The sequence below is a fragment of the Aotus nancymaae genome, unplaced genomic scaffold (assembly GCF_030222135.1).
Source record: "Aotus nancymaae isolate 86718 unplaced genomic scaffold, 86718_ANA_hifiasm-v0.15.2.pri h1tg000015l_0, whole genome shotgun sequence".
NCBI lineage: Eukaryota > Metazoa > Chordata > Mammalia > Primates > Aotidae > Aotus > Aotus nancymaae.
In genome coordinates this window covers 1,362,961-1,377,442 of record NW_026988426.1, presented here as the reverse complement: position 1 = coordinate 1,377,442, position 14,482 = coordinate 1,362,961, and the positions used below count along the sequence as shown (strand labels likewise).

At 52.0% G+C, this 14,482-nt stretch overlaps 1 protein-coding gene across 1 annotated transcript; it reads right to left on the bottom strand.

The window, feature by feature from the left end:
• Positions 1-562: 562 nt before the first annotated feature.
• On the bottom strand, positions 563-14,318 carry PDAP1 (PDGFA associated protein 1). Its single transcript, XM_012455519.2, has 6 exons — positions 14,235-14,318; positions 10,234-10,325; positions 8,804-8,911; positions 5,337-5,458; positions 3,052-3,203; positions 563-1,266 (listed from the first exon to the last, which is right to left on the bottom strand). Exons 1-6 carry the CDS (start codon positions 14,245-14,247, stop codon positions 1,208-1,210), a joined length of 546 nt encoding a protein of 181 aa, XP_012310942.1. The 5' UTR covers positions 14,248-14,318; the 3' UTR covers positions 563-1,207.
• Between the last annotated feature and the right edge of the window lie 164 nt (positions 14,319-14,482).

Here is a 14,482-nt window from a genome sequence, read left to right as displayed (position 1 = left end):
ATCATCAATAGAGCCCCTGGCCTCTTGGGACCATGCACAAAAAATACTGCTGTTCACAGGGTACAGGGGCAGACAGGTCCTATGGGGTCACCTTTCACTGGCCTGAATCCACAGGCAGGCCACTCCTAAACCTCAGTTTCCCCACTATCAGTCCCTGTCACAGAGGATTGAGGGAAGTGCTGCCAGTGCTGGGTACTTGAGTGTCTTCCTCTGGTACAGAACTCCTGAGGCTGTTACCCCCAGAGGACACCTGCAGGCCAGGCCGGGATCCTGGTGCTGCTTCAGCCTGCTGTGGCCTGGAAGGGTCTCTGGCTGCTGAGGCCCAAGATCCCGACTTCGCTAAAGGAGGGCAGGGGGCAGGCTGTAGCATGTAAGGTCTCTCCCAGCCCTGATCCTGGGGTCCAGTCCCCGCACCGTGCTCAGTGCTGCCTGACAGATGTCATGCCCCAGGTAGGTACATGCCTGAACCTTGCCAGGTGCATGTGCCTTAGCATGACACCGTACCCTACTGGGTAAAAATGGCTTGGGCACAGGAGCCAAAGGATGGATTACAAAACAAAGATTACGATAATGTCAAGTTTAATCTGCCAAATATACAAGTTGAATTTGTGGAGCGTGTTTTGCCTGGGTGCTGCACAGTAAACAGAGGTTTCTTGAAATGATCAATGGTTAGGGTTAAAAATGGGCACTGGCCCTGGCCAGGTGGGTAGGAACTGGGTGGGAAGGGCAGACAGGACACACAAGCCATGACCCTTAAGGACCCAGGGGCACAGGCTCCCAGATGATAGCCCCTCTTTGAAAGAGCACCCAGGCAACACAGTCCGGGGCTGGTTGTAGCAAACTCATCAGCAGCTGCCTCCTGGCATGACCACCCCCTTCCGTGCTATCTACCAGACAAAGGAAAGCTCTTCATACCCCATCTCCCAGGCACCCCCCAGCAAGGGCTCTGAATTCTAAAAACAGCGAAAACATTCAAATGGTTACATACGAAATGCTGTCCTGCATCTTTCTGTCTCAAAGATAGCAGCTTGCCCCTCCCCCAGCCCCCCCATCTCCCCAAACGATTGCTGTGCCAAGATGAAGAGGAGGCCCCAGGCCGTGGGGGACTCCTGGCCTTGAGGGGCTGTTGCAGCGGCGCCAGGGCACAGGGTAGGTGAGACACAGCAGAGGTCCTGGCAGCGTGGCCCAGGTCCCTGGCATCTCGCATTTACTTATTCAGGGAGAGAGACTGCATTCTTTTTCCTGACAATGTGGCATCATCTTTTGCTGAGGGGTGGGAGGAGAAGGGCAGGGGTTAGAACAAAGCAACACCCCACTCTCAACACATGCGCCAGAAACCCTAGACCTTTAAGGTCTGAAAGACCACAGAAAACATTCTGAGCAACAAATAAGGGACCCAGGAAGGGCCGAGGCGCAGGAGAGGATTTCTGCTGCAGCTATGGCCCTGGGCCCCAGACATTCCTGACATGTTTCAGTGGCCAGGAGCACCTTATGCAACGCTGTCCCTCCACAAAGCCCCACCAACACATACTCTAGGGGGCAAATGGAAAATTCTCACCCCACCTCCCAGAACCCTGTAATTCTTTTTTTTTTTTGAGACGGAGTCTTGCGCTGTCACTTGGGCTGGAGTGCAGTGGCGTGATCTTGGCAGCATGATCTCAGCTCACTGCAGCCTCTACCTCCCAGTTCAAATGATTCTCCTGTCTCAGCCACCCAAGTAGCTGGGATTACAGGCTACTGTAATGAGGACCACAATGAGAAACAGGCACTCACTACCACACCCAGCTAATTTTTTTATTTTTAGTAGAGACGGCGTTTCACCATGTTGGCCAGGCTGGTCTCGAATATCTAACCTTTTGATTCACCCGCCTCGGCCTCCCAAAGTGCTGGGATTACAGGTGTGAGCCACCAAGCCCGCCTAGAACCCTGTAATTCTAACCTCCATCCATGGGTTCTGAAGTCTAAGATCTAAACATTCTGGCCAGGCATGATAGCTCACACCTGTAATCCCAGCACTTTGGGAGGCTGAGACGGGCGGATCACCTGAGGTTGAGAGTTGGAGACCTGCCTGACCAACATGGGGAAACCCTGTCTCTACTAAAAATACAAAATTAGCCAGCAATGGTGGTGCACACCTGTAGTCCCAGATACTGGGGAGACTGAGGCAGGAGAATCGCTTGAACCCAGGAGGCAGAGGTTGCAGTGAACCGAGATCATGCCACTGCACTCCAGCCTGGGCATTAAGAGCGAGACTCCATCTAAAAAAAAAAAAAAAATTCTAAACATTCCAACAGTTACATGTGAAGTCCTTTCCTGCTGGGAGTTTGTGAAGCAGGGTTGAATGGGAAGTTGGGATCACTGGATTTCTGGTGCAGGTGACAATGTCCCTGAGCAATTGCTTTCCCCTTTCCAGGCCCGCTTCCTCATGGTCTGGGGAGGCAGGACAGATGGGCATGTTGGGGCTCTCACAGACCCCTGGGAGATGGAAGGTTGCAAGTCAAATGCTCCTAGAAACTGGACCAACTCCCATAGCCACGCTGGCCTAGAGGAACCTCCACCACCTCTGGCCTGCCTGGAGGGAGGGCACAGGAAGAGGGATGCCTGGGCTGGATGTCACGTCGGTCTGCACTACTGTGTATCCAGCTCGCCCTCCCAAGCCCTGCAGATGGAGAGCGGTGACCTCAGGCAGCTCTTCCGGGTTCCCAAGGCACCGGAGACTTTGGTGGGACCTGTGAGTCTCAGGCAAGGTCTGTACTAGGGGTGTGGTTTCCTGTGACCTCCCGCTGTTGGAAGTAGTAACTATCTATTTATTGTGGATGGTGCTCTGCTGAGATTTCAACCCACATCTTACTCCATGATGCTGCTGGACTCTCCCGGTCCCCCAGGAAGTGGCGGGCACACAGAGGGTAGGCCTCTCCTGAGTGACCTCCTAGGCAGCAGTCACTCCTCACCTCATCATCACCTCACGGACAGGGACACAAGTTCAGGGCTTGGTGGCTGGCCCAGGACCAGAGTTGGGGAATGTCCCTGCATGCGCAACCTGGCCCTTACCTTTCCTTTCCTCCTCCTTCTTCCTGGCAGCTTCCTCCCGCTGTTTCCGGATGATGGCCAGCCGGGCCAGGTCTGCCTTGGCTTGCTCTGTCTTCCCAGCCAAGTGCATTTTCATGTAACGCTCTTTTGCCTTCTGCTTCTCAATCTCTTCTCTGTGTGGATAAAATGGTGTCACAGGGATGTCTTTCCCACTTTTTGCCAAAATGGACGGGAGACAGAATAAAGGCCAAGAATTCGGCCTAGGGCCAAGGTGGAAGGGGTGCTCTGGTTGTGAGTCCTTCACTCCATGAACCCCCTGCTTGATAGATGTTCACCCAGAAAGTGAGCAGGAGGAAGAGGCCCTGGGAGGAAACATCTGTGACCTCCAGAAAGCCTCAGCAGGAGAGGGGATAATGTCCGGCTACAGCAGGGAGGGGAGGATGCCTGAGGGATTCATGATAAGGCTCTGGTGGCTACAGAAAAAAGGGGAGTGTGTTCCAGAGAAGATGACCAGGAGGATTAAAGCACTGGGGCCCACATACTACAAGGAATGAAGGGCCGGGCGCAGTGGCTCAGGCCTGTAATCCCAGCACTCTGGGAGGCCGAAACAGGAGGCTCACTTGAGGCTAGAAGTTTGGAGACCTGCCTGGGCAATAGAGCAAGACTCTATCTGTACAAAAGAGAAAATTTAAAAATTAGTTGGGTATGGTGGCACATATCTGTAGTCCCAGCTACTTGGGAGGCTGAGGCATGAGGACTGCTTGAGCCCTTGTTTCAAGGCTGCAGTGAGCTCTGACTGCACCACTGTACTCCAGCTTGGGTGACAGTGAAATCCTATCTCTAAAAAATACAAATAAAAAAGAAAAGGAATGAAGAAGTGGAGGAAGCAGCCACAGGGCATAGGATGAGGACCACAGTGAGAAACAGACACTCCCAGTCTCAGGTCAACACCACATGGCCCATTCTTACAGCAGCTCAGATGTGCACGGTGCTGTCTCACAAGGGGGCAGCACCTATCAGTAGGGGTGTGGGAGTAATTGCTGGGCTCCCATGGGACAGAGGTGTCAGTAATGAACCCCTAGCTAAGAGTCAGTGGTGAGGGTCAACAAGACATTCGCTACAGAGATGAGGAGATAACACCTGGTGACCTGCAGATCCCAGCCCAAAGGCTCTGCAGGGCCCTTCAGTTTAAGCGAAGTGCCAGGTTTCTGATGTGCCACACTCAGAAGCCTCTATGCCGAGCCTCAGGAATGATGACCGAGGCAGCCCAAAGGCTCTGCAGGGCCCTTCAGTTTAAGCAAAGTGCCAGGTTTCTGATGTGCCACACTCAAAAGCCTCTATGCTGAGCCTCAGGAATGATGACCGAGGCAGCCCAAAGGCTCTGCAGGGCCCTTCAGTTTAAGCAAAGTGCCAGGCAGGGCACCTCTGCAACCCCAAAGGGCAGAGGGAGCAACAGGAGCCCTTTTACTGGAAACCCAGAAAGGGCACAGCCTTATTGAAGACTGCACAGCTGCCAAGTGGCAGAATACCCAGGTTGCTGGGTTTCTGAAGTCAACGGAGAGGAAACTACTGAAGGGGAACAGAAGGGTCTTTAGCAGCTGTAGTCACACCCAAGCTCACCGCCATCCCCTTGAGGGTTTCATAGACACACCCCTCAGCCATCATCCTAAATGTCCAGTCAGGAGAGAAACCAGCAGGCTTCCACCTCTTGTAAGGCCCTTGAGGTCACCTGGTCACCGCCAAAAGTCAGGACACTAGTCAAGGACTGATCCTGTGCCAGGCACTATTTGATCTTGATCCTCATACAACTCTTGAGGAAGGTATTTGCAGCTTCATTTTCACACAGGATTTGTAGAGACCCAGGGCAGCCGGCTGAGCCAGGCATAACCTCCCTGTGCTGGGCTGGACTGCCTCTGGCCGGCACATGCTCATCGTCCCCTTCCAGTCCCCATGGCCATGACACTAAGAATGGACGCAGGTCAGGAATGGTCAGACCAGTGGGGTAAGGGAGGTCTCCTCAGGGTGTGGTGCTCTGGAGAGGGCAATGGAGGGCAACCCTCTGTATCCTGGGCCATTACCTCAAGTGCAATGCTCAGGTCTGAGCCTGTGGTCCTAAACCCTGGTATCTTGTATCAATTGGTGAAAACAAATTCTGTGTGGATTTTTTAAGGCTACTGGAGGGCCTTTGCGGAATGAGACAGAAATCAACATAGCCACAGCCCCCAGCCAACTGGGGACCTCCGCATCCCACAGGCCAACTGCTATCCTGTGTTCCCTGGGTCACCAGGCCCAGCAAGTGATGTTACCGTTCTCTCCTCGAAAGCTCCTTTGGCCCGTCCAGATCCAGTTGTGTGACCTTTTTGGTTGTCTGTGCCACTCGGTTGGGGTTCTCGATGTCAATGAGCCCTTCAACGCCTTTGCGCTTTTGCTAGAACAGGGCGAGAAGATGGTTGTTGGAATTCAGGTCCTGTGGAGCTCCTGAGGGCCACTCCCACCATCTCTCAACAGCCCATCTGGATGGGGACAAACTCCTACTCCACCCCTAGCCCACACGGTGCTCAGCCCAAGTCTCACAGTGGGGACAGCTCTCGGGAGCATCTGCACCAGCCTGGGAAGAGCCCACAGAACGGCTGCTCAGGGTCCAATAACTTGCCCAAGGTCAACCAGAAAGTAGGTGGTAGATGAGAGGTGCACCCTACACCAGCTCGCAAGCACTCACACAGCACTACTCCCCCACTTCAAGCTCAGCTTCCAAAAGCAGTTTTCCATGGAATCCCATGCCTGATTCTTCCTGCAAGAAGCGCGGGGCTGGAATCCTCACGCAGGGTGGGCCAAGTACATGTTGTCACGACCAATTCCAGTTCCCACCCACCTCAGCTGATGGACTGGACGTGTAACTCGAGAATGAGCCACTGAATCAGACTCTACAGGTTTGGGGAACTGGCCCAAGAACCTGCAACCTGCACCTTCCATCACCCCTGGGGAAGTTCCAGAAGCAAGGCGTGTGTTCTCAATGCAGCAGGTTTGTTTAAAGTTTCAGACCCTGTCAATTCCATCAATTCTCCTTCAGGGAGTAGGGAGACAGCTCCACTCCACAGAGCTCCCTCCAAACTCCTACACCCAAACTAGCTACAGTTACTCTTCCACTCGGACGCCTGGCACTGCAAACTTAACACGTCTAAGAACTCGAGATTCACCCTTACCTAACCGGACCCTCGATGCAATCCTAAGCATATCCTTGATTCCTCCTTCCTTCAGCAACCCCCAAATATGGCTTAAATCTGTCCACTCTTCTCCACTGCCATTGTCACCACCCTAGGGCAAACCACGATTTCTGACCTGAACACTACTCTTACTCTAAACACCCTATCATTCACTCTCCACAGAGAAGCTAAAATAACCTTTTAAAAGCATAGCCGGGCCGGGCGCGGTGGCTCATGCCTGTAATCCCAGCACTTTGGGAGGCCGAGGCAGGCGGATCATGAGGTCAAGAGATCGAGACCACCCTGGTCAACATGGTGAAACCTGTCTCTACTATAAATATACAAAACATAGCTGGGCATGGTGGCGTGTGCCTGTAGTCCCAGCTACTTGGGAGGCTGAGGAAGGAGAATTGCTTGAACCCGGGAGGCAAAAGTTGCAGTGAGCTGAGATTGCACCACTGCACTCCAGCCTGGAGCCTGGTGACAGCTAGACTCTGTCTCAAAAAAAAAAAAAAAAAAAAAAAAGAAAAGAAAAAAACCCACAAATAAATAAAAGCCTATCTGAGCCAGACGTAGTGGCTCAATCCTGTGGTCCCAGCACTTTGGGAGGCTGAGCACTTTTTTGATTCTTTGGATCACCTGAGGCCAGGAGTTTGGGACCAGCCTGGCCAACACAGTGAAACCCCATCACTACTAAAATATAAAAAATTAGCTGGGGGTGGTGGCAGGCTCCTGTAATCCCAGCTACTTGGGAGGCTGAGGGTAAGAATCACTTGAACAAAGGAGGAGGAGTTTGCAGTAAGCTGAGATCTCGCCATTACACTTCAGTCTGGGCCACAAGAGCGAAACTCCATCTCAAAAAAAAAAAAAAAAAAAAAAAAAAAAAGGGCCGGGCATGGTGGCTCACACCTGTAATCCCAGCATTTTGGAGGCTGAAGCGGGCAGATCACAAGGTCAGGAGATTGAGACCATCCTGGCCAACATAATAATACAAAAATTAGCGGCCGGGCGCGGTGGCTCAAGCCTGTAATCCCAGCACTTTGGGAGGCCGAGGCGGGTGGATCACGAGGTCAAGAGATCGAGACCATCCTGGTCAACATAGTGAAACCCCGTCTCTACTAATACAAAAAATTAGCTGGGCATGGTGGCGCGTGCCTGTAATCCCAGCTACTCAGGAGGCTGAGGCAGGAGAATTGCCTGAACCCAGGAGGCGGAGGTTGCGGTGAGCCGAGATCGCGCCATTGCACTCCAGCCTGGGTATCAAGAGCGAAACTCCGTCTCAAAAAAAAAAAAAAAAAAAAAAAAAATTAGCTGGGCGTGGTGGCAGGCACCTGTAATCCTAGCTACTCGGGAGGCTGAGGCAAGAGAATCACTTGAACCCAGGAGGCAGAGATTGCAGTGGGCCAAGATCATGCCACTGCACTCCGGCCTGGTGATACAGTAAGACTCTATCTCAAAAATAAAATAAAATAAAACCATATCTGGTCATGTCTCTCTCTCACTTCAAGGCCTTCCCCAGCTGCCACTACCAACCATAAAGAAACCCCACACCAGGCATGGTGGCTCATCCTGCAATCTCAACACCTCGGGAGGCTAAAGTGGGAAGATTACTTGAGCCTAGGAGTTTGAGACCAGCCTGGGCAATATAATGAAACCCTCGTCTCTCAAAAAAATTTTAAAATTAGCTGAGTGTGATGGCATGTGCCTTTGGTCTCAGCTACCTGGGAGGCTGAGGCTGCAGTGAGCCATGAGTGCTTCACTGCACTCCAGCCTGGGTGACAGAGTAAGACCCTGTCTCAAAAGAAAGGGAAAAAGATAAGAAACCTCAACCCCTTCAACAGCTACACAGGAGATGCCCTTGCCAATCTCTCCTCCTGCATCTGGTCCACTCAGTCACAGCTACACTGGCCCCTTTCTGGTCCTTGAACATGCCAAGCTTATTCCCACCCCAGGATCTTTGCACTTGCTAATCTGTTTCTCAATTGCTCTGCACGCCAATTTTCACATAGTTGGCTGTGCTTTGTTTTTCAGATCTCAGTGTATAAGTTGCCTCATCACCACAACACTTTCCCAAGTCCCCTCAATCATAGTCTGTTTTGTTAGTAACACTTCTCACTACTTGGAAGAATCACTTGAACCCAGGAGGCGGAGGTTGCAGTGAGCTGAGATTATGCCACTGCACTCCAGCCTGGCGACAGAGCGAGACTATGTCTTAAAAAAAAACACAAAAATTAGCCAGGCGTGTAATCCCAGCTACTTGGGAGGCTGAGGCAGGAGAATCGCTGAAACCCGGGAGGCAGAGGCTGCAGTGAGCTGAGCTTGAGATCACGCTACTACACTCCAGCCTGGGTGACAGAGCAAGACTCTGTCTCAAAAAGAAAAAAAAAAAAAAGAAACGATACTGTCTATTTACTTCTTTATTGTCTGTATCTCCCTGTTGGAGTGTAAACCCTCAAGAACAAGGACGTCATCTGCATCTACTGTTGGGACTGGTACTAAACGGTCACTCAATCAATATTTGTTTGTTGAATAAATGAGACCAGGTCCCAGGCCCTCAAAAGACTCAGTACCTGGTAGTCATCTTCTTCATCCTCACTATCATCTGAGTCTAGAGATTTCTTCTCCTTTTTGGGGTCACCTGCAGCCCCATCTCCACCTTCTTTTTGCTCCTCTTCTTCCTGTTTCAGAAATGGACAACCTGCAGAATCAAAAATGCAAAACAAATCCCCAAGACTGTGACCCCATCACCCCCAGGCTGTGGACCTTGAGAAATCAAGCCTCTGGAAGGCTGGAACCAAGGATGACAAGGGTCCTACTGCAACCCTGGCCCCCAGGGAGTGGGACCTGGACCAGATACAGGCAGCCTATGCACTTGGCACCACAGCTTGGAGGCCATTCCCATAGCCCAGCAAGCCCCTCACACAGCCAGAGGGCCCTGCCCCCCTTCCTAACCCAGCCACATCAGCAGCCAGGGTGAGAAGCTTGTCTCCTGGCATCAGAAGGGCTCGGCCACCATGCTGAAAATCATCATGCTGGGATTCCCAGGTGAGTCCTCCCCACTCTCCACTCCCACTCCATGGCAGGCCAGCCGCCCTGACCCACCCATGCATTTGACCTCCTGCACCAGCTTCCCAGAACACCACCTCAGAAGGCCGCTTCCCACCACCTTTTTTGCCTTCCCACCAACAAAATCCCTTACAGAAACCTCACGTCCTTCACCTCTTGGCACTTGCCCACACATTCTCCAGGTCCTGCTCAGCTGCCAGCTCCTCCAGGGACCCCTCCCAGAGACCCCAGCTAGATGTGGCCTTTCCATTCTTGAGGCTCCTGGGGCATGTCACAGCTGTGCACCCATCTGGTCCTGACTGCTCCCTTAGGCCCTTGAGCCAGTCATTGATCTAATGATGTGGTAGGGATGAAGATGCCGATAATGAGGAGAATGTATTCTATTTCCTAACAGTGGCCTGGACAATGTACTGTGAGAGCAGAGGAGGGGAAACTACTCAATCAGCTCTGGCTGGAGGTGAGGCACGAGTCACAGAGGAGGGGAGGCTAAACAACGTCTCCAGGGATGGAGAGCACGCTGCTGCTGCTGCTGCGGGTGTGGGAAGGCAGGGCACAAGCCATGTGCAGTCTGGCAAATCGTCCTGTGTGGCTGCAGCAGACAAGGAGGGGTGCTGGGAGCTCGAGCTGTGGATGGACAGGGCCTGCGGGAGGGAGAGCCTCCAGAAAGCAGGTGCACAAGACCAAGAACAGAGCCCTAGTAAGGCGGCTGCTGCAGAGTGACCACAGTTCTTTCTAACCGATCCACTCAGAGGATACACATGTTCCAACTGTCAATGGTTGTTCTGAGACTCACACCTGGGGCTCACTGCCCTCCCAATGCCCACGTGCTAGCCTATCCCTGAGAATGGGTAGTCCTTGCCTGGCCTCTCTGTGAGCCTAAGAGGCAGAGTGCCACCCCGGGCCACTGGCGTGGCCTGGACAGGCATGTACTCACCCTGGCCTTCTGCTTCTCAGCCTGGAGCTGTGCGTCGATCTCCTCAGGGCTTGTATACTGCCTCGCCCGGCCTTTGTGGCCTCCCTTTCTCCCTGCAGAGACCAGCAGTTTAGAAGATGAGGGGAAGGCAGCTGCCTTGACTGTTCTGACCCCCAGAGGGCTGTGTCCTGCTTGAAATGCTCTTATCAGAGGCCACAGAGACCTCATCTACCCCTCACCCAGCACCACCCAAACCCGACACCTCCTCCACCCTCACGTGTTCAAAGGCACACAGGAAGCAACTCATGACCATGTGACGCATCACCGAACTGTGCACTAAATGAAGGCTCCTGCACAGAAGACTGGTGGGGAGGAGGACATGGTGGACGGTGCACGGCAGTGACTGGCTACATCCCCTAGTCCCTTAGAATCCAAGCACAGCGGACTCGGATGCAACCACAAAAACATGTACCACTTACACCACTGCTGTCACTATAAGGGCTTTTCATGCAATGTTCTGTCACAGCCAGGGGCACATTTGATCCTCAGAACAAACCTATGGTACAGGAGTGATTGCTGGTCCCATTTTATAGACCAGGAGACTTAGACCAAAGCAGAGTGCTGAACTCCACGTTTAGAGTCCGATTCCCAGGTTCTATCCTTACTGGCTTGGTGACTATGGGCAGGTATTTAACCTCTCAGTCTCAGTTTCATCTCATCTGTGTCCCTACCTCACAGGGTTGTCACAAAGATAATTAGTCAATATACAGAAAGTGGCTGGAATAGTGCCTGGTATTGAATAAGCACTACAAAAATATTCACTAATGGCCGGGCGCAGTGGCTCACGCCTGTAATCCCAGCACTTTGGGAGGCTGAGATGGACAGATCACTTGAGGTCAGGAGTTCAAGGCCAGCCTGGTCAACATGGTGAAACCCTGTCTCTACTAAAAATACAAAAATTAGCTGGGCATGGTGGCACATGCCTGGAATCCTAGCTACTGGGGAGGCTGAGGCAGGAGAACTGCTTGAACCTGGGAGGCAGAGGTTGCAGTGAGCCAAGATGACGCCACTACACTCCAGCCTGGACCATAGAGTGAGATTCTGTCTCAAAAAAATACAAAAAATCCCTGATTTCCAAAGTCTGTTTCTGTAAGCAGAGAATCTAGACTTACTTTTCCTTCTAATATAGTGGTATTTGGTGGGGGACAAAAAAACCCACCACTGAGCACATAAGCAATTTACTGCAGATATCAGAAATACAATAAAATACCTCGTGTTCATCTTAGTAGTAGGGCAAAATGAATACTTAAGGGAAAAAAAATACCTACAGGCAAAAACTTTGTGCTTAGACTAAAAAATGACTGACAAAGTACAGCTGAAAACAAACCTAACTACATAGTCTAAAAATTAAAAATGTGACTAGCAATTAAAGTATCAGTTTTTTTTTTTTTGGAGACGGAGTTTTGCTCTTGTTACCCAGGCTGGAGTGCAATGGCGCGATCTCGGCTCACCGCAACCTCCGCCTCCTGGGTTCAGGCAATTCTCCTGCCTCAGCCTCCTGAGTAGCCAGGATTACAGGCACGCGCCACCATGCCCAGCTAATTTTTTTGTATTTTTAGTAGAGACGGGGTTTCACCATGTTGACTAGGATAGTCTCGATCTCTTGACCTCGTGATCCACCCGCCTTGGCCTCCCAAAGTGCTGGGATTACAGGCGTGAGCCACCGCGCCCGGCCTAAAGTATCAGTTTTATAGTCTGACCCTCTCCAGATGGGACACTAGACTGACCGTTGCTAAAGCCATCAGCCAGTTTTAGAGCAGGGTGGCACCCCCCTCTGCTGGTCCCCGAGTATCCAGGGATGGCTATGGCCCCACCTCCACATAGTATCTCTCCTGGAAAGTGAGGCCCACCTGATTTTCAGAGTCTGTTTCTGTGAGCAGAGAATCTGTAATCAGCCAGCGTTGATTCGCACTCCAGAGGCAGTAGCAGAGAGACTGGCCTTCTCTGATTTCTTACAGCAGCTGCAGAGCCATAATTGGACTGCTACAGACCACACCACCCATTTTTAATGACTACCTAGGTTCCCAGGGGTGTTTAAGTCTATGCTTATTAAAGTCCATTGTGAGAGAGCAAGCGTGCCATGAAAAAAACCAATACCCTTTCTTGCTCTCTTAATACATCAGGCAACAGTAACAACTCAAAGTTGGTTACTACAGGCTCTCCTCTCATGTACTTGGCTATGGGACCCTGACCTTAGCTTGGTCCACAGTAACTTTTATAATAGGCTCTTCAAGACTTGAAAAAATTCTTTGTAGTTAACCTAATGGAAATCAGAGTTAATCACTTTCTCTTGGGTTTGATACTTTTAACACCTTCATGTTTTTCTGTGGTTTTCAAATTAACCCAAGAACACATAAACCTTTTCTGCCCAAAAAAGCTTTTCACAAGCCCAAAGACCATTTAACTATGAATTTATATATAAGGTTTTCTTTTTTTTTTTTTTTTAGACGGAATCTCTCCCCTGTTGCCCAGGCTGGAATGCAGTGGTGCAATCTCGGCTCACTGCAACCTCTGCCTCCCGGGTCCAAGCGATTCTCCTGCCTCAGTGCCCCGAGTAGCTGGGCCTACAGGTGCCCGCCACGATGGCAGGCTAATTTTTGTATTTTTCAGTAGAGATAGGATTTCACCGTGTTAGCCAGGATGGTCTTGATCTCCTGACCTCATGATCTGCCTGCATCGGCCTCCCAAAGTGCTAGGATTACAGGCGTGAGCCACCGCGCCGGGCCCACATTTAAGCTTTTCTAATTGTAACCTCGATCTGGTTACTTTGCCCAAAGTATCCATTAAGTAAAATTTTGGAAGGAGGATGGCTCATTCAGCAACCTCCTTTTACAGATGAAGGGACCTGGGGAACAATAGCAGAGAGGCTTTTCCGGCCACAGAACAAATCAGTAGAGAGCTAGGTTTAAACACATTTTGTTCTGTAATGCCCAATTATCTCCGGAGTCAGGAAGCGATTTAGGTTTGAAAACGCTCCAGGCAGATGTTTCTATGGGCCGAGTGCATTAACCAACATAACACATGAGCTACCAATACAAATATATTTGTTCTGTGCCAGGAGGTACCCAGGCACTTTGTGAGCGCAATCATTTTACCACCCCATCTCCAATTCACCAAGCTGAGGATTAGTCCGGTGTTTCAGATGAGGAAGAGATTAACTTGTCCAGGGCCACAGAATTAGACAGTGACATAGCTAGCATTCAAATTGAGGACTATCGGTTTTAAAGGGGGAAAGAGGATAGCGGACCGGCTACAATGGACTGGGCAGTCATGGACCTTCCTAGAAGGCCAAGAGCTGGCAAAGCCTTAAAAATAGGAATAGTTAATGCTTACTGGGCACTTTTAACGACTGCCTGGCACTGTACTGCGCACTCCACTTGGATTACGTAGTTGAAGCCTCCCAACAGTACTATGAGGTAGGTACAATCCCCCATTGGCAAATGAGAAAACGGAGACGTGGGGTGACTAGCTGAAACGAACACACCAAGCCGCTACCGAACAGGAGAGTCGAAGCCAGGTCTGCAAGGCTCATGGCACTGCCTTAAGTATCCGTAGGCAGGCTTGGCTGAACGGAAGCCAAAAAGGACCCACGTTTTACGCGAGAGGCAGGCGGGCCCGGCACAAGCGAGGGACGCGGTGACTTAGTCCCCAGCCAGGCTAAAAGTGGGATAAATTGCAGAACCCCTAGGCCCGGAGAAGCGCATCCTGGATCCGGCTTTTCACGCCGGCGAGGACCCACAGCTTCCGAAACTCCTCAGATCACTGAGGGAGTGGCTCTTGGCCACCACAGTCCTCAGTTTCCCCATCGGGACAACTGGGTGTCGAGGCCCAGCCCTGACTCAGCCGGTGCGGACAACCTCCCTCTGTGCCGTTCTCAGAGACGCCCATGGGCTGAGGGGATAGCGGGAGCCGGACCTAGGCCGCCCCTCGAGGCCTGCGGGCCACGCGTGCCCGCCCCTCACCTCCTTTAGGCATCGCGGCTCCTGCGGCTGCGGCGGCGGCGGCGCCTCGAACTGACACCGGAACCGGAAATACCTTGGGCTCGACTTCTTCCGCCCGGCCCAGTCCCCGCTGCGGCCGCCGCCGCAGTCGCCGCAAGGACCCGGACCTCAGGGAGGCCACTGCACGGAGCTGGACTGTCTCGCGCGCCGCCTTAGTCCAGGCTCGCCCGCGCGCTGCCGGGCAACAGCACCGCCATTCTCTCTGTTCG

What these genes read in the sequence shown, in the direction of transcription:
- PDAP1 (XM_012455519.2), bottom strand. An exon ending in CTGAGAAGCAGAAGGCCAGG is followed by an intron (nt 8,912 to 10,233) that starts GTGAGTACATGC and finishes TTTCTGAAACAG; the next exon opens with GAAGAAGAGGAGCAAAAAGA. An exon ending in GAAGGAGGAGGAAAGGAAAG is followed by an intron (nt 1,267 to 3,051) that starts GTAAGGGCCAGG and finishes CCCACCCCTCAG; the next exon opens with CAAAAGATGATGCCACATTG.